The sequence below is a fragment of the Anoplophora glabripennis genome, unplaced genomic scaffold, assembly GCF_000390285.2.
Source record: "Anoplophora glabripennis isolate ALB-LARVAE unplaced genomic scaffold, Agla_2.0 scaffold27, whole genome shotgun sequence".
Classification (NCBI taxonomy): domain Eukaryota; kingdom Metazoa; phylum Arthropoda; class Insecta; order Coleoptera; family Cerambycidae; genus Anoplophora; species Anoplophora glabripennis.
The window spans coordinates 1,911,475-1,936,359 of NW_019416292.1; the positions used below are offsets into that span (position 1 = coordinate 1,911,475).

At 32.4% G+C, this 24,885-nt stretch overlaps 1 protein-coding gene across 1 annotated transcript; it reads right to left on the bottom strand.

Annotated features, from left to right (window-relative positions):
* Window positions 1-1,819: 1,819 nt before the first annotated feature.
* On the bottom strand, window positions 1,820-24,885 carry LOC108910392 (NADP-dependent malic enzyme). The gene is made up of 9 exons (XM_018714980.2): window positions 24,757-24,885; window positions 15,105-15,261; window positions 7,796-7,908; window positions 7,509-7,736; window positions 7,272-7,452; window positions 6,679-7,216; window positions 2,908-3,050; window positions 2,560-2,854; window positions 1,820-2,382 (listed from the first exon to the last, which is right to left on the bottom strand). Exons 1-9 carry the CDS (start codon window positions 24,783-24,785, stop codon window positions 2,222-2,224), a joined length of 1,845 nt encoding a protein of 614 aa, XP_018570496.1. The 5' UTR covers window positions 24,786-24,885; the 3' UTR covers window positions 1,820-2,221.

The following is a 24,885-nucleotide window of genomic DNA, read 5'->3' on the forward strand; positions in this document are numbered from 1 at the left end:
ACAAAATTGTAGGTTTTGCTTTTTTGAAATTTTTATAATTTTTTTTCTGTAGGATCGATTAGTGTATTTTTTTTTAATTTTGATGAATTCGTAGATATACATATACAGGGTGTTTCTAAATAAGTGTCGCAACATAAAACTGTAAATTCCTCTTGAAAAGAGAAACATTTTTTTCCTCTTCCATTTTTCTCTCCAGGCTTTCATTTTCAAGATACACAGTATCAAAACTTTTTCAGATTTTTGTCAATATCTTAGAAATCGTTTGAACTACAGGACTGAGCTTTTATACACACATTACCACTATTAATTAATAGCTACTTGTTGTAAATGCTGTTAAATTTCGTTAAAATTTTTAATTATTACTACCCGTCTTTTAAATTACAAAATATTTTGGAAACGTCAGCAAAATGTTTGTTTTTGTTCATAAAAAGTAATTTTTCTTGAAAACGGTTGACTTTAGAGCAATGAACCAAGAGAACTCTTTTTGTGTAAAATTCATTGGCAATTTGCTGTCAAATGTCAATTTTTCCAGTGGGGGAAAAACCCTTACAATACCTTAAAATCTCAACCACTGGCACGTTCAATGAATTCGAGAAGGGTGCGAAAAAGTAGCTATTAATAGTGGTAATGCGTGTACAAAAACTCAGTCCTGTAGTTCAAACGGTTCCTAAGATATTGGCAAAAAATTTTTAAAAAATTAAAGTTTTGACACCGTGTATCTCGAAAACGAAAGCCCGGAGAGAAAAAAGGAAAATAATGTTTCATTTTTCAAGAGGAATTTACAGTTTTCCGTTGCGACACTTATTTAGGAACACCCTGTATATCCGGAAAAACACGAAATTTTGCAAAATTGTTTTTTTTTTGGCTTTATTTGAAAACGATTTTTAAAATAAATTGCATATTTACATTGCCACTTTTGTCGCTCTATCCAATATGGCGTCAACATGTTTGCAATTCGACGTTTCGTCTTCGAGGGGCCATCATCAGGTTAATTTTTTTAAATACGTCGCTGCTATTTTTATGACACAATCTAAACTAATTTTTAGTTCTGAATTACATATTACTATTGTAAAAAGGTTTTTCAGCTATCGTTTAAAATTTTTCCTGAGTACGTCTCTGAACTGTGATTACAGATTTTTTTATTTCACCAAAAAGTATATATGTCAAAACGAAAAAAATGATCACCGGCAGAACTCTGTACGATGATTTTTCTAAGTAGAATTTTTCTTTGAAAAAAAAAGTGTTTCAGACCGAAAAAATGAATATCTCGGAAACTTCTTGATTTTCTATCTAAAAAAAATTTGTGGTTATTTTTTATTTTTCTCCAAGTGTAATTTGGTTGGACTAATAAAATTAAAAATAATTTCAAATTGCACAACCAAACGGAAATTTTAGGTGAAGCGGTGCGTCACACTGTCAGTGCAAAAACTCAAGAGAACTCTTCGAATTGAACGGGGATTTAAAAAATAATTTTATTTGGGAAAAAACGGCGTAACGTTTTTTTCTTTAAAAATCAGTGCTCGTAGGCAAAAAAAAAATTGTATCGAAAAACATGCGCCTTTATTAACTTTCACCATGCACTAAATATCACTGAAATATTTCAAGCTGTTTCGAAAAAATTAATTAATTTCTTTTCCTAAAATTTTAACACCCTGTATTTTCGCAACGAATCACTCTTGGACCATACTTTATAAAACAAATTATCACTAATTTTCCACGTAGAATCACACCCTTAAATATTCGCGTATCATTACGGAACACCCTGTATACTAAATTTTTTTTAATCACCAAAATGGTCGAGGGGAAATGAAACAAAGAGAACATTGTAATATATATATATTTAACTTACACATACAATGAAAATCATACCAAAACGAATGGTTAAAATGACCAGAAAAGAATACTGTAGTGATATTGCTCAATCCACAATCGATTTGTAAAAAAAAGACACTTTAAAATTAAATGAATACTCGAATTAATACGATGATACAATTTGTTACAAAAATAACAATTAAGTACGCAAATTATTTAAACGTTTGATATATGGCACGATACTGTACATCTCATCCACGCTAAAGAGTTCTTGTTTGGAAATTAAAAATAAACCTTGAATCACAAAAAAAAAAAGGAAAAAGAAACGTCATTTAACAAAATACAAAATAAGTTATCCTAACGCTAAAAAATTCAATTTACGTCGCAGCTCAGCAGAGTGCCCAGAACACTACGCTTTTAATTTGGTGGGTTCCATAGGTCGCGTCTTAATGTATGGGGGATTGGGCCAGGGCCAATTTTGGGGCAACGAGGGCTCGTAGTTGTGGTTGTACTGGTGAGATTCCACGTATTTTCGCATATCCTTAGGTTTAGGATACACTGACGCGATACCTGAACACGTAGAACAGATTTCAGAGTCAATTGTCGTATTAAATAAAATTTAGAACTCAAAAAAATGCTTTTGAAAACTACAAAAATATATTATACTGAAATCAGAAGTGGGATAAAATTTTTGGAAACAACAAAAATATATCAGAAGTGGGATAAAACAAACTATTTCATACTTACGTTCTTTATAAGCATATTCCAGTATTTCGCACGCTATGCTCATGGAGCACTCCTTGATCGAGCTCAGGGGCGGATAAAGGCTACCCCTCGCCAGGTCTTCTTCGTTAACAAACTTCGCTACCGTCTCGGAAGCGAGTAGGAAGATCTGTTCATTGATATGGTGGATCCCTGCCAATAACACACCCAACGCCACCCCTGGGAAGATGTAGGCGTTGTTACCCTGGCCCGGATAGAAGGTCTTCTCCCCTAGGGTGACTTTACCGAAGGGCGAACCGCTGGAGAATATCACACGACCCTAAAAATGAAAGTTTACAATTTATGATTCTAATTATTAATATCCGTTCTTACATCTGTATTACTATAAGCCTGTTCCGCCGTACACTCTGCTTTGCTAGTGGGATTACTGAGGGCGAACACTATGGGTCGCTCGTTGAAAGTTGCCATGGATTTTAAGATTCCAGGGGTAAAGGCGCCAGCTGCCGCAGAAGCACCTGAAATGAAATAGGATCTGTGGTAAGTAAATAATATGCAAGGCGTTTGCAAAATTCCATATTAACTGTTTTTTTTTAAGTTGTCGAGGGGAAACCGATTGGTTCATTTTTACAGAGAAAATCCGGAAAAACCTCTAAAACAGACCTTTTTCCAAAAATTCATAACCATCAAATTTGAAGCTGGAAAAACAATCTTGCGGAAAATGACAGATAATAATATGTAGTTTAATCGTGCGTAAGATGGTTTCCGTCCGATGCATAGTTCTTGCACAATTGCATTATAAACAAATTAGGGTCTTTTTTGCACATCGTGGCGATTTATCAAAAATGGTCCGATTTAAATTCTGAAAACGGCATCTCAAAGTAGACGACATAATCTCCGATTTGTATATTATCTCGGATTTTCGGTGATGGGAAAATGCTAAAAACGCCCTTGAAAGTCGTTCAAAACAATCCGCTTGCTGCTTCCCCCCCCCCCCACTACCGTTCGACTCTAGCTAGAGCGTACTTTTTCGATTGTTTCGGGCGATTTTCGAGGGCATTTTTAGCATATTTTGTTGCAGATGCCGTTTTCAGAATTTAAATCGGACCATTTTTGATAAATCGCCACGCTATGCAAAAAAAGACACTAATTTGATTATAATGCAAAAAACTATGCATCCGATAGAAACCATCTTGCGCACGATTGAACTACATATTATTATCTGTCATTGTCCGCAAGATTGTTTTTCCAGCTTCAAATTTCACGGAGTTATGAATTTTTGAAAAAAGGTCTACTTTAGAGGTTTCTCCGGATTTTTTCTGTAAAAAATGAACCGATCGGGTCGCACAATCAACCATTTTATAGGTTTTTTTATTCTGTACAAAAGTCCTATTGAGAGTAAGACGATTCAATCATTATTTTTCGAGATATTATAAAAAAAAACAAAAAAGATGTCATTTTTTGCATTTTTATTGCTTTAAAAAAATTGTTGATGGCTTTGCTGGGGAAATCTCTTGGGTTTTCATTTACAAAGTATTTTTCAAAAGGAAATACATTAAATTTGCTCTAATATTTAAGTGTAAAACAGCCTCTTTTTTCGCTCTATTGGTTGGCCTAAAACCACAGGAGTTTCAAAGAGTCGTTTTTTTTTTAATAAGTATAACTATTCAAGAATACGCTGCTGAAATATCAAAACAAAATTCCTATTCCTTCAAATTTTATGAGCCTAAAACCGAACACCCAGTTCTTATTAAGCCAGAAAAGAACAGATGCAAGCTCAGAATGATGCCTTCGAGGAAGAAGGACTGTTATACGTTGCAGGAATGGCTGATTGATTGGAAAGCATTCTATATTATTGATATCTATCTCAAATTTCTAGTTTTCGGGAATCTTCGAACGCGTTTTTCCCAAAACGACATTTTTTTGATTCACGGGAACTTTAAATCAAAAAGTTATGAATTGATCGTTATGAAAATAGAAAGTGTGTTTCTTTATGAAATTACAAAGAACATGAACCAACAATTGAGATGAACTAATTTTAAATGTTTTTTATTCAAAATAAGTGAAAAAAAATGTTGAAAATCGATACATTTTTTTCAAACACATGACAAAACTTCTATTTTCACAATTTTTGCCAACAATGAGGTTCATATTTTCAGAAAACATGTTGACAATGCAAGAAAACAACAATTTTGCTTTCAGATTAAAACTGCGACCTCTACAATTCTCGTGAACAACCAACTCAGACGACGACAATCGGTGGACAACAGCCCATAACTTTGGTATTTTCAACACAAACTACTTGAAGAAATTTGTAAATGTCATTCAAAATATTGATAAAATAATGTAACGCTTCGATAATATCATACCACGTTCTGATTCTTGGATGAAAAAAATAAAAAAATTGCAATTTTCCATTCATACTATGAACTGAATCTTGAGAACAATTTTTTTTCTAAGCTTTCGAGGTCAGAGCGGCCCTTGGCTCAGTTGGTATTTAAGGCGGTTTACTTTAAGACAATGCCATTCAAGGGGTCATGGTTTAAAAAACAGGAACAAAGGGTAATTTTAGGTTTTTAGAAAATTTACGGCTAAATTAGAAATATTCACGAAATTACTAATATTAAGCAAGTTCGATATACTCAGAAGAACTCTGTGAAGTTTCATCTCGATCTAGCGAACCGTTTCTTTGTTTCAAACAGTCAAACTTTTGAAAAAAAATAAAGGGTCACGTTTTTTCAGCTGAAACACTTCATAATCATGATTAAAATGGAAAAAAAATATTTTTTTTGGGTTTTCTCACATTTTTACCGCAAATAACGTTTAAATTGATGAAAAAAAAAAAAAAAATTCGAAATTTTCGAAGTTTTATTTTGTTTTTTTTTGGAAAAACTTCCGGACCTTGAAGAAAACAAAATCCAATTGTTTCCAGCACGATTCGGCTTTTCCGTCCTATGCTTCTGTTCATCAACTTTTAATTAAATTAATATTAAAGTTAATGACCCAAACCAGATTTGGACCCCGATCGTACCGTTTTTTGAGATAAACTAATTAATTTTTGTGCAGTCTGTAATCACTTAAAAAGTTTTTTTCAAAACTACTCTTTTTCTTTGAAAAAAAAATTCGAAAAGTTTTTTTTATCAATTTAAACGTCATTTGCGGTAAAAATGTGAGAAAACCTAAAAAAAAAACGTTTTTTCCATTTTAATCATGATTATGAATCATGATTTAAGCTCAAAAAACGCGACCCTTTAATTTTTTTTTTTTTTTTGCTTGAAACAAAGAAACGGTTCACTAGATCGAGATGAAACTTCACAGGGTTTTCCTGGATATATCGAACTGTAAAAATTATGCTTAACATTAGTCATTTCGTGAATATTTCTAATTTAGCTGTCAATTTTCAAAAAAAAAATAAATAAATTACCCGTTTTTCCTGTTTTTTTTTAAATTCGTGTAAAGGATGAAAAAGAACTTTTTCCAAAAAGTTGCGACAACATGTTATAGAAAAAACTAGAAAATTTGCAAAATTTTTTCGTCGCACTATTTCTTAGAATTGCATGATTAAAAATTTTCGACCAAAAGATTTAAAAACTAGAATCTTAGAGCTTCAAAATGCTTTTTTTTAATTCTCGATACGACCATTTTTCACCTAAAACAGTCTGTCAAAAATCCCAAAAAAATTTCGGAAATTCTTTTGACCCTTTAATTTTTTTCCATTAGTTTATCTTAAAGTACTTGCAAGAAATAATTTTTTTACATCCAAAACCATCTAAAACGTATCTCCAAATTTTGGCGAGAGCCTTGATTAATTTTACAAAAAACGTCTCATATAAATGTACAGCATTTATACTGCACGCACCCTGTATATTATACAAGGTGTAACTTTAAGTGCAGGTGAGTTTTTTAGAGGTAAAATACAAATAACCTGGTTGAATGTATTCGCTTATCAGTGTTGCCAACCTCACAATACCAATACACCTGATGTGATACAACAATAGGACGCTAGGCAGTCAAAAAACGAAAGTTCAAAGTTACTTTCGCAAAATGGGAAGGGTCGAAAATTTCATTCGAATTTCAGAAAACAAATTATACCACCTGTATATCTATTAATAAAATAAAAAATAGCGATATTGAATGTTAACTCACCAATCAACACTGACGGTTTGATCTCATTGACAACGGCAGCAAAATCTTTAACAGGAGGGTGGTTCTTGGCGTAAAACTTCTTGTGACCGTCGAGACCTCCCTCCGGCCTCTCCAAAACGAGCAAGCCGTCAATATCGACCATCCAAATCTTATTTCTAGCCTCCTCCAACGTCAAACCCTCGTTCTCTAGAGCTTTCACCGTCAAATCGGCGATGCCAATAGCCGCCTCCCCAGCCCCAAGGAAAAGGAACTTGTTATCGGACAGCTTCCTTCCCGTCACCCTAGTGGAGGCCATTAATCCGGAAACGGCCACACTGGCGGTGCCCTGTATGTCGTCGTTGAAGGTGCAGTACTGCTCCCTGTACCTGTCGAGGAACCTGAAGGCGTTGTGGTTGCCGAAGTCCTCGAACTGAATGAGCGTGTTCTGTCCGTAACGTTTCACCACCCCCTGCATAAACTCGTCGACGAAATCGTCGTAGAGCTTGCCGGTGACCCTCTTCTGGCGCAACCCTACATAGAGGGGATCTTCCAAAAGGTTCTAGAAGAGCTTAAATGAACATTTTGACCGGTTCGGTGGCGCGTGGTACGGTTACCTGATTGTTGGTACCGACGTCCAGGACAATCGGCAGACACTCGTGAGGTTTGATCCCCGCTAGGGCTGTGTACAGCGCTAGTTTTCCGACAGGGATGCCCATGCCGCAGGCGCCCAAGTCCCCCAGACCCAAGATACGTTCACCGTCAGTCACCACGATGGCTCTTACGTTTGGTTCGGGCCTGTACAAAGAAAATTCATAAATATTGAAAAATATTTTGTTATCGAAGGTACTCACCAATTTTTTAATACTTCGAACACGTGCCCAATATCATTAATAGTAATAAACAGTCCCCTAGGCCTCCTGTAGATCAACCCGAATTTCTGGCAAGCCAGTCCTACCGTAGGAGTATACACGATCGGCATGAGATTTTCAATGTTCTCCGATAACAAACGGAAGAACAACTTCTCGTTTCTGTCGTGCAATTCTGTGAGATATAGATATTTATTCAAGTCCTCTTGGTACCTATATAAAGAAGTAGACATAAAATACGGTTATATTAGCAAAATGTTGCGTTTTTTTGCCTTTCTATTGATATCCTGCAGAGTTCTAATTGTTCTTCTTGGGATTTGAAGCGTGCAGGTTGAAGTCCGTGGATGCCCAATGCTTGACGTTCTTCGAGAGTAAATGCCAGTCCCTAAAATAAATGGGTATTATTATAAGAAGATGCTAAAAATACATACATAATAGTCAGTGGTGAAAATTAACAAAAATCGAAACAAAATTTATAAAATAAGAGACCTCGAAAAGGGGTTACATGTATATTTATAACTTTTTGTTTTTCATGATCTACTGAAACAGTTTTACTATTTTTCACAAATTTTAATTTTTTTTCCTAAAGTTACGGTATCACGAAGTTTAAAAAATTGAATGTTAATATCAAATTAAAATTTAAATAGATATAATTGGTAGGGAAATTTAATTTTGTGAAAAATTAAAAAGGATCTATTTGTATGTATCAGTTGGTTATGAATTTTGTTCTGTTCAACCCATAAATTGTACTAAAAACCCCTAAACTGTGCTCTAAATTGCACTAAAACTCGTAAATTATGGTCCCAAACCCCTAAATTGTGCCTCAAAACTTGTAATTATATTAAAAACCCTTAAATTGTAACCTCGACTTCCTAAAAGCCACTAAATTGCACTACAAACCCCTAAATCGTTGCCTTGAACCACTAAATTGTACCCGAACGACTAAAAACTCCTAAATTGTACTAAAAATCGGAACGAAATTTATAAAATAAGAGATCTCAAAAAGGCGTTACATGTATATTTATAACCTTTTTGTTTTTCATAATCTACTGAAAAAAAAGTTTTACTATTTTTCACAAATTTTAATTTTTTCCTAGTTATCATGAAGTTTAAAAAAAATTAAATGTTAATACGTATCAAATTAAAATTTAAATAGATATAATTGGTAAGGAAACTTAATTTTCTGAAAAATTAAAAGGGATCTATTTGTATGTATCAGTTGGTTATGAATTTTGTTCTGTTCAACCCATAAATTATACTAAAAACCCCTAAACTGTGCTCAAAACCTCTAAATTGTACTAAAACGCCCAAATTGCGATCCCACACCCCTAAATTGTGCCCGAAGCCTCTAAATTATATTAAAAACCCGTAAATTATAACCTCGACACCCTAAAAGCCCCTAAATTGCACAACAAACCTTTAAATCGTTGCCTTGAACCGCTAAATTGTGCCCGAACGTCTAAAAACTCCTAAATTGTACTAAAAATCGGAACGAAATTTATAAAATAAAAGATCTCGAAAAAGGTTGCAATGGTTGCATTTGCATGTGCATTTACAACTTTTTATGTTTTTCATAACCTACTGAAACAAAAGTTTTACTATTTTTCACAAATATTTATTTTTCTTAAAGCATCATAAAGTTTAAAAGATTGAATCAAATTAAAATTAAATAGGTAAGGTTTCGAATTTTGATCTGTTCAGCCCATAAATTATACTAAAAACCCCTTAAATTGTAGTCGAAATTTCTAAATTGTACTAAAGCTCCTAAATTATGATCCCAAACCCCTAAATTGTGTCCGAAACCTTGAAATTCTATTAAAAAAACCGTAAATTGTAACATCGACATCCTAAATGCCTCTAAATTGCACTACAAACCGCTAAATTGTGGCCTCGAACCCCTAAATTGTGCCCCCGAACTTCGAAAAAAACCCTAGTCTCCAAACTCTAGAAATATGAATCATTTAAAAAAAGGTTTCGCAATTTTAGTAGCAAAGTAGAACTATTTCAAATTTTTTAAGACTGGAAGGCAAACTATATTTTTAATAATACATATATTAACTTTAAATTACTGTAACGACTTAAAAAACACAACAATTAAATTTGAATGTTTAGTAATTTTATTACTTCGAATTCCTAAAAACTTCTAAACTTCTACTCAATTGTAATAAAATCCCCTAAATTGTGACCCCAAATCCCTCCCCTAAATTGTATTTAAAAAACCCTAAATTGTGGCTCCAAACTCCAAAAACATGATTTCATTTAAAAAAAAGATTTCGCAATTTTAGTAGTAAAGTCGATCTATTTCAAATTTTTTAAGATTTTAATAATACATACGAGTATAACTTATATACTATACTATATACTTACTATAAATTATTGTAACGACTTAAAAAACACAGCTATTAAATTTGAATAATCTCAAAATGTTTAGTAATTTTACTATTTTTTTTTTTCATAGAATATAAATTTATTAAATCCACATTTTCAAATTTTCAAATATGTGAATATTTTTATTATGTAATTACTTATACACATACATATTTAGTCAGTGACATAAATATAACCTGTTATTTTATTATCCTGCAGTACTTACATTATTTTAATATCAATTAATTAGAATTAATTATCACTAAGTCATCATTATGTAAGTTTCAAGTTTTAGTCAATGTGCAAACATGTAGGTGATAAGATACAGATTAAATTTACGCATACAATTTGCCACGACTTTCAAAATCTTTAAAGCGAAAAAATGTTTTTGTATTGTTTATTGAAAGGAAATTATTTACGAAAGCAATTACATTTTGCTATTACTGCTTTTCGCAATCTTTCAAATCGAACGGAAAATTGCGACAGCAAAACAAATAATCAATTTAATTCATCACTACACCTTTAGATGCGACATTTAATCCATTAATTGATGTTGTCACCCGCTACATTACTGGTATTAGGAAATGAAGTTCAATTATATTACTAAATGCGAATATATGACATATGATAATTAGATATCTTATTATAATATACTAATCTTCCTTATTCAAACAAGAAAATTGTTTCAATGATTTTTTAAGTATTATTTTCACTGTCCGATAATCGCGTGAAAGAATTTTACAACCGTGTAATTATTATCAAAAAGTGAAGGTTGACTTGTAACACCCCGTAGCACACACCTAAATTTCAGTACTACTTTCGCATTCACAAGGAGTACTTCTCTTCCTGAAATTCCATTCAAAGTTTATCTAGATTTACCCGACATCCAGTCAGTATTTCCGTACCTTAGTTGTAAATATTCAATACTTTTTTTTGTAGTTTTTAAATGTCGACGAATACGTTAATTATACCCGATTTACCCTGATTGCCTTGTAGCGTTTCAGCGAGATATGTGTAAAGAAAGTAGTAAGTCAGTCGCGGCTGACCTTTAAAATGAGATACCTATATGACATCACGTTTATCATTATCCTGTCACGCAATGATGACGTGCGACATCCTCTGTAACATTTCACTTATTACGAATGATCGGACATTGAAGCGAATCAGTATAATTTTTTTAGTCAGGTACCTATTTCTGTAATAATTTGTTTAGGACTTATAGGACAGGGTGTTGAACACCCTGGGTGTTCCCTAGTAAATTATTCCCTTAATGGGCGCCATAAAATAAACGTATAGGTACAAAGAAAATGAAAATTTCAACTAAAATGATAATATCTAATCATTATTATTACTGTTTACTTAGTTTTAAAATCTGTAAAATAATTATTATTAATTAAAATAGTAAGCTGTATGTAACTAGGAAACACTTTCTGTCAATAATATAAATAAAAATAATAAATGTCTCGATAATTTGAATTTTGAACTATTTAATACAAGAACTCGATAAACCCAACAAATATACAGTCCACTCACAAAACAATAAGAACAATTACTATGTATGCAATACTTGACATTAAATTTAATTTGTGTTGATAAAGTCACACTGCCATCATGAAGATTTCTAACTTTTTAACTATGATTTGTTAGAACTAGATCGTACACTTTCCATTTGGGCTACAAAGCTAAAAACGTCGCATCGTTAATTAACAATTTAAAATAAAAACAAAAATTAAGATTTTTTGATTTTTTTTTTTTACTTTTTGATTCTAATTTTTTTTAGTAGAAGTAGGCAAAGAAAATTGCTGTACAGAAATACTAGACTAGATTCCCTTCAAAATGATTTTCAAAGTTGACCGAGTTATAACCGGTCAAACTTTAATATTTTTTAAATTTTCGTCGTTTTTAACATAATAATGATTATAACTTATTATTTTTACAACAAATTGGTTCTTTACTTAATAAAAAATTATTTCAAAAGTTTTATTTGTTAATAATAAAATAAAGATTTTCACAACTGTATGAAACTATGAGGGATTTTTCAAATGAAATTACAGTTAATCATATTATTATTACTTCTCTGGAATATGGAGATGAGATCATTATTATGTTAGAAACGACGAAAATCTAAAAAATATTTAAGTATGACCGGTTATAAATCAGTCAATATTAGTCCAAAAACTTTTGAAAACGCATCATTTTTAAGTGAATTTCATCATGTTTTATTGTAAAGCAATTTTCTTTGCTTACTTCTACTAAAAAAAAAAATAGTCAAAAAAGTAAAAACAATCGAATTTTTTGCTTTTTTTCAAATTGTTTATTAACGATTTTTTGCATAAAATTTTCCTTTTAAATTTTTTAAATAAGCCATTTCGATGGGAAATTTATGTCTGAGAGAAAATGGTGACCATTTTGAACAATTTCTGTAACTTACGAGTGCAGTTATTTCTGTTGAATGAAAAAACTTATACCACTTCATCTTAATAGGATATACATGCAAATACAGAGTAATTCCATATACCTTGAATGGTTTACCTACCTACGCTGTACCGGCATTGTTTATTTTTAACTAATTTTACACCCGACAGCTTCGTGGATATTTTTATCCTCACGTGTTTTTCTAATGAAGACTAATTTCACATTAAGGACATTGTCATAATAAATATTAACTAAACTGTAATTGCTGCATCGCCAAAAATATATATAGCACTAACGATTTAATAGTTTTCGAACGAGAATCGGAATATTTGCGATGATAATTTTGGCTTTGTGTCGGACATTGTCATAATAGTCCACAGTACAGGCCCCCTCTGGAAAGTTGATTACCACATACTTTATAACTCCTGAGGAGCTTCGTTTTGATGAGAGTCTACCACATTTTTCCTCTGGGACTTTTCTCGATTCCTCCGCTTTTCCACTCGGAAAAGTCCAAAAACATGGCAATTTCCCGGGGTCTTGAACAGTCAAGACCACATCTTTTATTTTTAGTTTAAGTAACTGGAAATTTTGTTGCAAATGCCGTTTTAAATTTGTCCGACAGAAATTCTTCCGACATTGACGTGTCTATCGGTCGAAACATGCCAAAATAACAGGGTATTGAAAATCAATTACCACATAGGTAATTTTTAGTAAAATTAATTGTGAATAATTAATTCAGTCAAAAAGTATTGTTGTCCGACAAATTTCAAGCCGCGTTTTTTCAGTCCGACAGCTGGAATCTAATTTTCATTTTTTCCACTTTTAAATTTACTGTACAAAATAGTGATATAAGTGTCCGACGATTTAATGACCGCAAATTATTAAAAAATCAATAAATCAATAAACGTGATGAAATTTAATTTTTTCACTCCAAAAATTTCATATTTATACATGGTTATTTATTATTATGTAAATTATTATTTGTTTTAAATAAATAATTATATTATTGCTTATTTTATACCTAAAAATTTAAAAGTTATAAACAAATGAAGTTATTTTTGAGGCGATTAATACGATCTTAGTGCATAATTCATTATTTCTAAATAAATTTAATATATGATATAAGAATCCTTTTTTCTCTTTCAAGTTTTCATTAGCGTTTATTTTTCTTTACAAAAATTTTCCTATTTTTCTAAAACAAAATCCCAAAACTTTTGTGCATAATTTTTTTACACCATACTTACATACTTTTTTGAAATCGTTTAATTCTTTTCTCGATATTTATTTGGCTAAATTGAGCATATAGAGATTTACAATTACAAGAATAAAACGAAAAATATATACAGGGTGTTTCAGAAAGACCTCCCGTAAATAAAGGGGGTGATAGTATGACAAAAAATGAGAATTTTTTTGTTTTATGAACTCTATGTCTATCTCCTCTTGTTTTCGAGATACAGACAAAATAAAATTTTTTAAATAACATTTTTATGAAAATTTCCAAATGGTGCGAAATATTTTTATGAAATTTGGTAGTCCGAGGTTTTTAAGGGTGCCAAATACGCTAGTCTAATTATTTTTTGTATATTTCATAGAAAGCGCTAGTTATGCTACATTCATATTACAATTTAAGTTATATTGTTTTTAAGGTTAGGTTTTTTACCAGTCGGGCTCCAATTTCTATTGTACAATTTTATTTTCTAAAAATAATGTACTCTTGTTAGAACTTCCTAATGTGGACGATTTTCGAGAAAAAAGGCTTTTAATTAAACTCTTACAATATTACACTATAAAATAAGTGACTTTTCTCAAAGTAAGCTTGAGCTTTGAGAAGAGGAGATAGACATATAGTTCATATGACAAAAAATCTTATTTTTTGTCGTCCTCACCCCCTGTATTTACGGGAGGTCTTTATGAAACACCCTGTATTGTATATTTATATGGAATTTTGCTTAATACATAAAAATACCTTATTAGAAGTTATAAATACATGTGCACATTTTTTACGACATTTTTTTCATCATTTTTTGTCGGACATTACAATGTTTGCTTATAAAAAACACTTTTCTATCGTGTGTTAGTTTTGTCCGACATGTGGTAATCGATTTATCATACCCCGTGAAAATTCCGATTTCCAGCTGTCAGACTGAAAAAACGCGGCTTGAAATTTGTCGGACAACAATACTTTTTGACTGAATTAATTATTTACAATTAATTTTACTAAAAATTACCTATGTGGTAATTGATTTTCAATACCCTGTTATTTTGGCATGTTTCGACCGGTAGACACACACGTCAATGTCGGAAGAATTTCTGTCGGACAAATTTAAATCGGCATTTGCAACAATATTTCCAGTTAATTAAGCTAAAAATAAAAGATGTGGTCTTGACTTTTCAAGACCCCGGGAAATTGCCATGTTTTTGGACTTTTCCGAGTACAAAAGCGGAGGAATCGAGAAAAGTCGCAGAGAAAAAATGTGGTAGACTCGATAAAAGGATGCTCCTCGGGAGTTATAAAGTATGTGGTAATCAACTTTCCAGGGGGGCCTGTACTGTGGACTATAATACACTGTAATTGTTGCATCTCCCAAAACACTGAGTTAATGGTTATAAATAAGTATCAAAATCCCCTTAAAAATGACTTAATTATTTCTGATAGTGACCAATAAACCATAAAGCTTAAAACATTCGTAGCGAGAATAAAAATGTGGCGGCAGGGGAATTTTTATATACAGTGGCATAAATAAAACGCTGTCGTAAATTTATGGAAGGTATACATAAAAATTACATACATTTGCCTACCTTGTTTAGCCTCGGATCTCTTAGGTGGTCAATACCCATTACTTGAGAGGGAGAAATTATGTCACCGGTGACGGTCCTCTTAGAGGTGTCATCCGCCTTTAGGACACGAATGGTTTCTGATAATATACCCTTCTGACCGGCTATGGCCGATCGAGATCTGCAAAAAATAACATATTATGTAAAGTACGTTCATAGATGTAAGAGCACGACTATGTGAGTCGACTTGAGTTCAGTTACTAGCATAGAAATGAATTGTCAATGGATTACATAATAAATGAGTTTAATAGTAATTCTAATTGGTGCACGCAAATGGTGTAAAAAGTATAATTATTAATCTAGTAAATTGCAGAATGTTAGCGAGAATTGTTATCGATAGGGTCTTTAACTTTGGAGAGTTTTATGACACGTTTATCAGATTAGATATTAGGTAAGTTTTAGTAGAATCAAGCGATAATGATATGAAATAGTATTCAAATCGTACTATCAGTGTATGCGTAAAGCTTCAAACAATTTTTAATGACGTATAATTTTAACGTAATGGGACTTTCCGTTTCCAGATTCACCCACATGTTAATTACTATGGTATAGTTTTACGATTAAACCAACAAAAATATTTTAGCATATAAAAACAAAAATTAAAATGTTCCAAACGATTTCAAAATCACCGTCATGATAAATTGGTATCCACTGAAGAAAAACAAAAATTACAAGTACATTTCTCTTCAAACAGAGATTTTCCTGACTTATTGTTAGATAAAGGTATTATTATTATGACTGTAAGGAACTGATAATAAAAACGTCATACAGAAACAGATCATTTAAACGAAAAATATCATTTACATGTGTGTGACGCTGTGCGAAAAACAAATTATGTAATAATTGTCATTACATGCCTCATTATATTGCTTTGCAAGGTCATAGTAGCAATGTCATTAAATATGTCACGAATTCTCTTCATATATCGGGTTACTGAACGTGATGTTTTTTTTTGACAAGAAAATATATGGATTCGTTTTATTTATAAAAATAGACCGTCTTGAACTAATATAGGTCAATAGTCAGTTTGTCTTATATATTTAGAGACAAGTAAATAATTGAATATTCAAAGAAAAAGGTATAAGGGATATACAGGGTAGGGCAAATGTGTCGGAATAACTGTGTACAGGGTGAATCATAAGCTTGATTAAAAAATACCTTTAACAAAAGTTTTTGCATTACTTTTATTCTTTTCAAGTGACGTATGTACTTTAATTTCCAACATCTACTTTATTTTTACAGATACGGCGTTGTCGGCGGTTTTTTTAGGATTTTAACATTATTGGAAAGACAGGTTTTTGTCGATGAAATAAATAAAGTAGAGTAAAAATTTTATTTAATGGAAATTAAAATCATTGCAAAATATGGAGCACTTGAATATTAAGAAAGATTCATATTAAATGTTTAATCTGGCGACCTGGCAGCCTGGCAATATCCTAATCGATTAACGAAAGTTCGTAAGGAATTTTGAATAGCATGTTGTAATATTTCTTGAACGGCCATCCTAATTAGATCTTCTAATTCTTCTAACGACTGAGGTTTGGTCTTGTAGACAACAAATTTTAAATGACTCAAAGAAAATAGTCTACAGGACATAAATCTGGCGATCGCGGTGGCCATTCAATATATCCTTTTCGCCCTATCTGTCTTGTTGGTAGCAAATGTCATTTGAGAGTAATTCAGGATTTGCTGGTTTGGAAATAAACGAATTAATGCTGGAACAATTTTCTCGCGCAAAAGTTGTAAATAGCGATTAGAATTCAAATTTTCTCTACGAAAGAATGTCCTCTGATTATGCCCATCCATACATTTAATTTCTGAGGATATTGAGTGTGATTTTCTTCTATTCAATGTGGATTTTGATCACTCCAGTAACGACAGTTATGTCGATTTACAAAAACCGTTCAAGCAGAATATCGATTGATTTCCATTATTCTCAATGTTGTTCAACATTTCCTCACAAATTTGCATTCATCTATTGGGGTCATCCTCCCTTAATTCCTGTAATGTACTTTATACGGATGAATTTTATTTTTGGACAAAATCCTCCTTACTGATCTCTCACTAATATTGTGATAAAAGGCTACTTGAGGCACTGAAGTTTTTGGTTCTTCTTGTAGATTGAGAAGACATCTAGTGACTTATCTTCATTTGTAGCTGATTTACGTGCGCTGGATTTTGTAAGATTTGTAACACTTCCTATTCATGCAACTTTTTCACAATCAGTGGTTGTTGATTTTGAAATATGGGAATTTCTTTCAGGGAAAGTTGTATTAAAAATATTGCATGCTTCTTGCAGAGATCTCTTCCTGTCTACAAAACCAACCATCATCAACAACTGAATTCTTTCATGTTCACCTAGTTCACCCATAATTGAAGTTTGAACAGCAATCTTAATAAGTAATAACTATCTGTCAGTATTGTGTAAGGACAAAAACTCAACTTTTACAAAAAAATATTATTTTACTATTATTATTTCATTACAAACCCTCCTGCCGTGGCTACGGTCAAATATCTAATAATCTTTTCACTAATATGCGACACTTGCTGATACAACAGTTCCCTTTAGTTCAACATAGTTTATTTCTTCTCAAACTGTTTTCATAACAACCTGACCTAGGCCTCGCTGCGCCGCGTCGAGAGAATCGGACGGCGGACTTCATCTTAACAGTGACAGCGGCAGATTACCTTACAATTGACTGCATCTGACAGGAATAGATGATTTGATTTATTTTAAACAAAATTTGCAAAAACGATAGCAAACCTCGATTACTTGTTCAGGTAGCCGTGACAGAAAATGTAAACAACCAACTCTTTATTTTATTGTCTCTACAGTTGGTTTCTCAGAATGGACAAATAATGAATGAATAAAAGCTGCCTTTATGCACGTAGTTGGTCTAAAAGGAAACATTATGAAATTTCGGTGATACTAAAAAAACTTATTTTAAATAGTTCTCTTTGCTGTCTTATTCTAACAACATTCACACTTCATGCAATTAAATCAACAGCCTAAACTAAACAAGACCCTATCTTTAGATATTTCTAATTCCATACTACATACTTTCTTTATTGCTCGTCAAATTATTCGATCAGTGGCGGAGGTCAAAATTGCAAGACTCCTCCAAAATATTTTTCAATAACTTGCACACCATTATCAAGTAGGCTTGCAGCGACACCTGACCCTCTTATTTGCTTCTCCCGCCACATAAACTTAATTTTGAATGAACTATGGACCCAAACCAATATATGTATACTGAAATTCAGGGCTACTGCCGCCGAAACATTCCATGCGTTTATAAACCAATTCGTGATGAGACGGAAAATCTTCATAAGCGTAACGTAAACAAAGATAACTCGGACACGCAACAACGCAACGGTGAAAACCCTTAGCAGCTATTTTAGATAACATTTTTATATAATGAATGTTTTATTTTGGGCAGGATCGAAGCTGATCCAGAGCCAAATGATGCGAGCGCCGTCCAAGGTAAGTTTTATTGTCGTGGGATAAAATCGCGCTTGCTACACCTAATTGACAAAGGTATAACTCTTTTTATAGAAATAATCGATAGCCATTACCGTCAGCGAGAACTCGACGTGAAACGCTGGAGAACTGACGAAATTAATCTAAAATTAATTTGTTTCGCTCAGGAGATATTTGAACATTTGCAACAAACAAACAATTTACATTAATTTAATATAAAGCTCTTGTATTTTGCGGAATTCGAATTCGTTAGAAACTCTAAAAACACCCTGTATACAAAAATTGTTTATAACTTTTTAAGAACACTGTATAAAAAAGTACAGATAAAAATTTTTTACTCGGTTTTTTCATTAGATTTTTGCACCTTTTTGTAAACTTGAGTTTGCTTTGGAGCCAGTAATTTCGTTGCCATGACAACAAATTTTGTTTTTTTTTTAAATGACACCATACCATTTTTTGTTGTTATTTGAAATCGATACTTTTTTTGTGTATAGGGTTGAATTACAAAATTTTTGAAATATTTGAGTAATTTCAGTATGTCGCAGGTACGAAGACCGACGAATGCTTTAACTATTGGAAAATCTAAATGTCAGTGACATGTAACCTACAAAATATGTCATATCTTAAATGTCGTTGCTAATAATGCAATGTTTTGTGCTAGTAGGCATTGATTGAACGTTTATGATAATATAATTATTTTATAGGTTATATGTCACCTACAATTAACCAATTATATATTTACTTAACAAATGTCTTGAGCGTGTTACCCTTATTATTAGAGCTAGACACAAGTTTTACATCACAATGTATACTTTCACCCGAATAAATGAAAATATACAGGATTAGTTTCCAGATCTCTGTAACCTGATACTCAATTGTTTTTCGCAACTTAGTTTTTGAAGAAAATCAAAGTTTCTTCAATTTTTATATATACATACTGTTTATTATTTTCGAAAATAAGAAAGAACGGGGAATATAACATTGGGGACCATACCTTAATTACGCCAACTATTAATAGGAAGTTCAACTAAAATGTCGTATCACTGTCCTGTCTCATTAAATAAGAAGTTTTCTGTAATAACATTCCATAGTCTGGTACGTCTCAAGATGATAACAATGGCAATCGGTTTGAATTATTATTTTTTAAATCAAATACAAATATATTTTCATTACAGAGTAGTATTCAGTGACAAAATACCGCTCATTTCTTTATGTGCAAACGCATATTGTGGGGGACCACTATACTGCTAATTTAGGGCAAAAGTGAAAATTCTAAGAAAAGTCTGTAACTTTCAACATAGCCAAAACTTTAAATTAAAAAATCTGACAATTTGGTCAATGAACATCGCGCCACCGATTACAGCCACCAATTTTTTAAAGCCGCCCCTGTAACTTATACGTACTACTTATCATCATTACTATTTAACGTAACGATTACACGTACACAAATATGCACTTAATAACTAGTATAAACAATAAGTCATGTATTAATGAAGCTGCGATAACATCATAAAAAGTATCCGTCACAATGAAGCAACTTTTCCAGAACCAGATAGAGTTAATTTGAGGATTTCTCATTGATAATTTAAATGTGGTTTCAAGTAATGGTTTCACCGTCAAGTAAGGTCGCTTTACGGGCACATCGTTATTCCAAGAATTATATAACGTAATGATTGATTACAGAGGCAGAGCGTGACACAAATTTCAATAGGTTGTCGACACCATACCAGCTAGTCACGTTGGACAAAGTGGTTTCCAGGTTCTTGAATTCAAGCGAGAATCTACAGAGAAAAGATAGACAGCTAACAGAAATTTGCATATAGTTATTATCATTTTTCTGTTGTTCTTTTTTTAACTTGCTATTAAAACTGCACCATTCAATACTTCTCATAGATTGTACTCGTAGACCTCTTGAAAATAATACGCAGTGACCCAGAACTGATGGTTGTCCGCCATTACAGAAAAATGGAAAGAGCAAATAGGAAACCGCAAGCGTGGACAATGCGATGTTGAAGGTATTTTACTTAAAATTCCATTTTGGTAAATTTAACGCCAAAAGAACCGTCACGTATCAAAATTATTTTTCCACTGTCATATATGTTTTGCTTCCTTCATACGAGTCTTCTTTTTTCTTAACAATTGTTATTAAGGAAGATTTTCGATATCTCCTCCCATTCAAAAGATATAAAAACATTATTACACCAGGAAAATTAGCGAAAATAAAAGAGAAACTCGAAAAAAGTCCTATCCGCGAGATTATTGTAAAATTGTCTAAAGGAACATAATACAAGACATCTCTCATCTCGTGAGTCAAAAACTTTTAATAGCTAACTTTTCTATTTAAACAAATAAGTGAGGAAAACTGTTTTTTCACTTTGCAGGGAAAACCATCAATTTTAGCGAAAAGTGACTCTCAGACAGCTTGTAGGGAGTAAAATTATCTACAAAATGAGACTTGCTAAATTAAAATCGGTTAATAAACAAAAAAAGTTATTGCAAAAAAACAAAAAAGTGCCCATTTTTTAATTTGTTTATAACTATCGCATTTATTGTTAAAATTTTATAAAACCTATGACAAGTTGAGGGTTTTGTCATACTTCAAAAGTGCGCCAAAGGTGGACGCTGTAGGTGCAATAGTTTTCGCACAATTCCAAAAGTTATGAACTTTAAGCCTCTGTACAGGCGTTAATTTTCAACCAAACATGATTCTGAAAGCGTCATTGTAATCTTAAAGACGCAATTAAGCGACCTATTAAAAAATATCACCGTTTTTTTGACATTAACATTCTCAAATTGTGCATTAAAAAACCGTGCGTTTTTCGCTTAACAATTTGAATAACATTGTTGCTATTTATGCTATCTGACCGAAAATAGGTGCAATGGATACCTAGCTGGCAAAAAAATACATTTTTAAAATAAAAAAGTACCCTCTACGACCAGCAGGAGCCAAGATTAGAATTTTTTTTAAATCGTAGCGGAATTGTTTATAAATATTAAGACTTGAATTTTTCGCAAAATACAGTTTACGACATAAACTACGATTTCCTGTGAATTGCATTGAAAAATGTGGAAAATTAACGACTCACGAGCCTTTTAAAGAGAAGGTACTCGCTAAGTAAACTGTCCGGCGGCCGGCGGCGTGGTGGTGGTGGAAGCTCGTCCAAGTTCAAATTGATGCGCGCTGTAAATTTTGCAATATCTCGGCTTCTATTCATCGTAGAAACTTATTTTTTTTAAACTGGAATAGCTCGACGAAAAAATAACAATAGGCATATTTACGAATTCGTAGAATAGCCCTGAGATGTTTTGTATTATGTTTCTTTATACACTTTTACAATAATTTCGCGGATAGGAATTTTTTCGAGTAAAAATTTAATTTGCTTGGTCTATATGTATAGAGATCATAGGTTTGAGCAAGTCTGTTACAGATTGTTTCAGCCAGTGCCTGATTTACCTACAGGCTGGTGTAGGCTGCAGCCTCCAGGCTCCCGCCAACTAGGGGCCCCCAGCATGTCAACAAAATTTCTTTTTATGAAAACTAATTGTTTTTAAGACCTTCCCATCATGAACAAGACACTACAGACATTATAGAATAATTTGCTACAATAAAAGCTAGAAAAGTTGTTATTTAATCGTATCAATAATCAATAAAGTATTATACTATGATATCTTAATTGTAGCATGAAGATTGCACGTTATTCTTTATTAAGTTTTTTAAATTTATTTATCATGTGGGTAGCAAAATTAAAGCTTTTTTGAACCTTGCGTCCCTCTGGGAAACTGGTTTTAAAATAACGTGTTTATGTTAATAGTGTTTTTTTTTTATTTTACCAGTAATAATTTTTTTTAAGCCAATTACGACTCCCACAATTTACTATTTAAAACAACTTACCCCAAGGGTAAGTGGCTTTTAATTCTTTATTTCTAGTTATACATCTTGTGTCCCTAGGGAAAGTGGGTTAAAATTTACTTTTATTTAATTCAAATTTTTTGTGGGGGGGGCTACCAAAAAGGATTTTTTTTTTCTAGAATAGGCCCCCACCAATTTTCAGCCTACAGGCCCCCACCACTGTAAATCAGGCACTGGTTTAGCGTTGCGACAGAAACCAAGATATTTTCAATGTATGTAATAATAAAACAACACAGACAACATTGAAATCCGAAAGTTTAGCAAAACAAAATAAAAACACATGATATTTATAGACTTATTTACTCTACAGCTGATTTGATTACACGTCTCTCAGGGTCTGTCCGTAGTGAATAAAATATTAATTTGTGGCAGTCCTTTTGGTGACCATAGCTTCTTCACAAAACAGCAAAATTTTTGATCGGCTGGCCAATGTCCAAGTTAAAATCGGAACAGCCTAAAAAAATTTATGAAACTCACTGTGGTGTCGTTTTTGGCATCAGACTTTGTACACAACCAAATTAATCCCAAATATATTGCTTGCGTGGCAATAACCTACGACGTCGGCCGACTATACACAGTGATACATCAAATCTTGAAACAATTGAAATTTGCCTTGATACGCTTGAAATATTAAAAAATCAGATTGCCATTAAAACGAACAACATAAGTAGCTATACTATTTGTGTCAATGATAAAAGCTTAAACAAGAATTTTGAGAGTTCACAATGTTTGCCCAAAATGTGAGATTCCACTTGTGTGAACACTATGGACACAAAAAAGTTAATCAAACAAATGACACTTGCCAAGAAAAGTACTTAAGAAATTTATCTTAACGAACCTATAATAATTGATAAGAGTACAATAATACCTTTTTATTTTTCCCGCAATTTGCATACCTACTTGAAAATTAGGCAACTCATGGCAAATTTTAACTGCACCGATAAATATTTTGCATGGCTATTTATAATAACTGCGATGTGTAAAAATAAAACGACACATAATTTTATTTATTCCAGTGCAGAACGGATATTTATCTGTCGCTGACGCTGCCAATTTATGGGCTATACCTTGAGTTTATATCATTGATCAATAACAATTTCACTACAACCAAGCAAAAGTAATTTTATTCTTATATGTGAAAAAGTAAGACCTATTCGATTCTTGCTATACTTAATGCGATATACGATACATTATTCATCCTCTGAACACAAAAACAATTAAAAATCATCTAGAACATTTTGAACCTAGGTATATTAGCATCAGTATGTATTAACGAACCGCCAAATCTGTTCTCAGAGAGGGGCAACAGTAGGAAAAAACCAGCTGATATTAGTAATGTGTGAACGAAACATGGCTTGTGCGGCTATTAGCGGTGACGGATGATGTGTTGTCATTAAAATATCTTGCACATGGTGCAATTTAGCACAATAAGCTAACGGGAAGTTACCTACATGTAATGTTTCAATACATGTATAAACGGGTGATTTCGATATTTCGATTTTAATTCATCGGTGATCACATTCGTGATGATTTTATTTTATGACCACCTTATTTCTAACAGTCACTTTCCTAGCTCAAATTCCCACTGCACGCCAATGATTTTATGAATCGCTGATTCAAGGTTAGAAAACCCCAACCCATGTAATTATCAAGGATAAGGCTCTTTTCCGGTAAAGGGAATTTATTTTATAATTTGCAATATACATTATCTACACCTTAAATCGTATAGTGATATCCAAAAGTAATTTGTAATATTTTACCGTTTCTACCCGCATTTTTCCGAGATATAGAATGCAACTTGCAACTATACCTACGATTCTAAATTTAACAATGAACGTTGAACAAATTTATTGCATATATTCTTGGCAAAAAGTCCAAAAATGTCAGTTACACAAAATTAAGCTGTTGGACCATTCAAATATAATTAAATTTGTAGAAAAATAGACGAGTATGAATGATTTAACCCTAACAGCGATCTTTTAAAAATACTATCCTGAATAATTTGACCATAATTTGATTTAACAAAGTATTATTTACATAAAATTCGTATGTACGTAACCATTCTACAATGTTCTTTTTTGAATTGGCAGACGGCTCTTATTTGTATTGATCCACATTCACAGGCGGAAAAATAAATTCCACATATTAATTAAGTAGATCCAAGGATGGTAAAAGAACATTTTAGTAAGTTTAAAAACGCTCAAATAATAATAAAAGTTACTCACATTAGAGACCGGGGAGCGAGCGTAAACATTTTTAGATCCCGCAGATCGGTGACAGCTGATTCTGTACACTTCCTACTACACCAACACAGCCACCGCCGCCAGACAGGACTGCGCCGGTTAGGGACTGCG

Coding starts and splice junctions, on each gene's coding strand:
- LOC108910392 (XM_018714980.2), bottom strand. CDS start 24,785: ATGTTTACGCTCGCTCCCCGGTCTCTAAT. Junction 7,453..7,508: donor TTCGAAGTATTAAAAAATTG/GTGAGTACCTTC, acceptor TTCTTTGTACAG/GCCCGAACCAAACGTAAGAG. Junction 2,855..2,907: donor AGGCTTATAGTAATACAGAT/GTAAGAACGGAT, acceptor TTTCATTTTTAG/GGTCGTGTGATATTCTCCAG.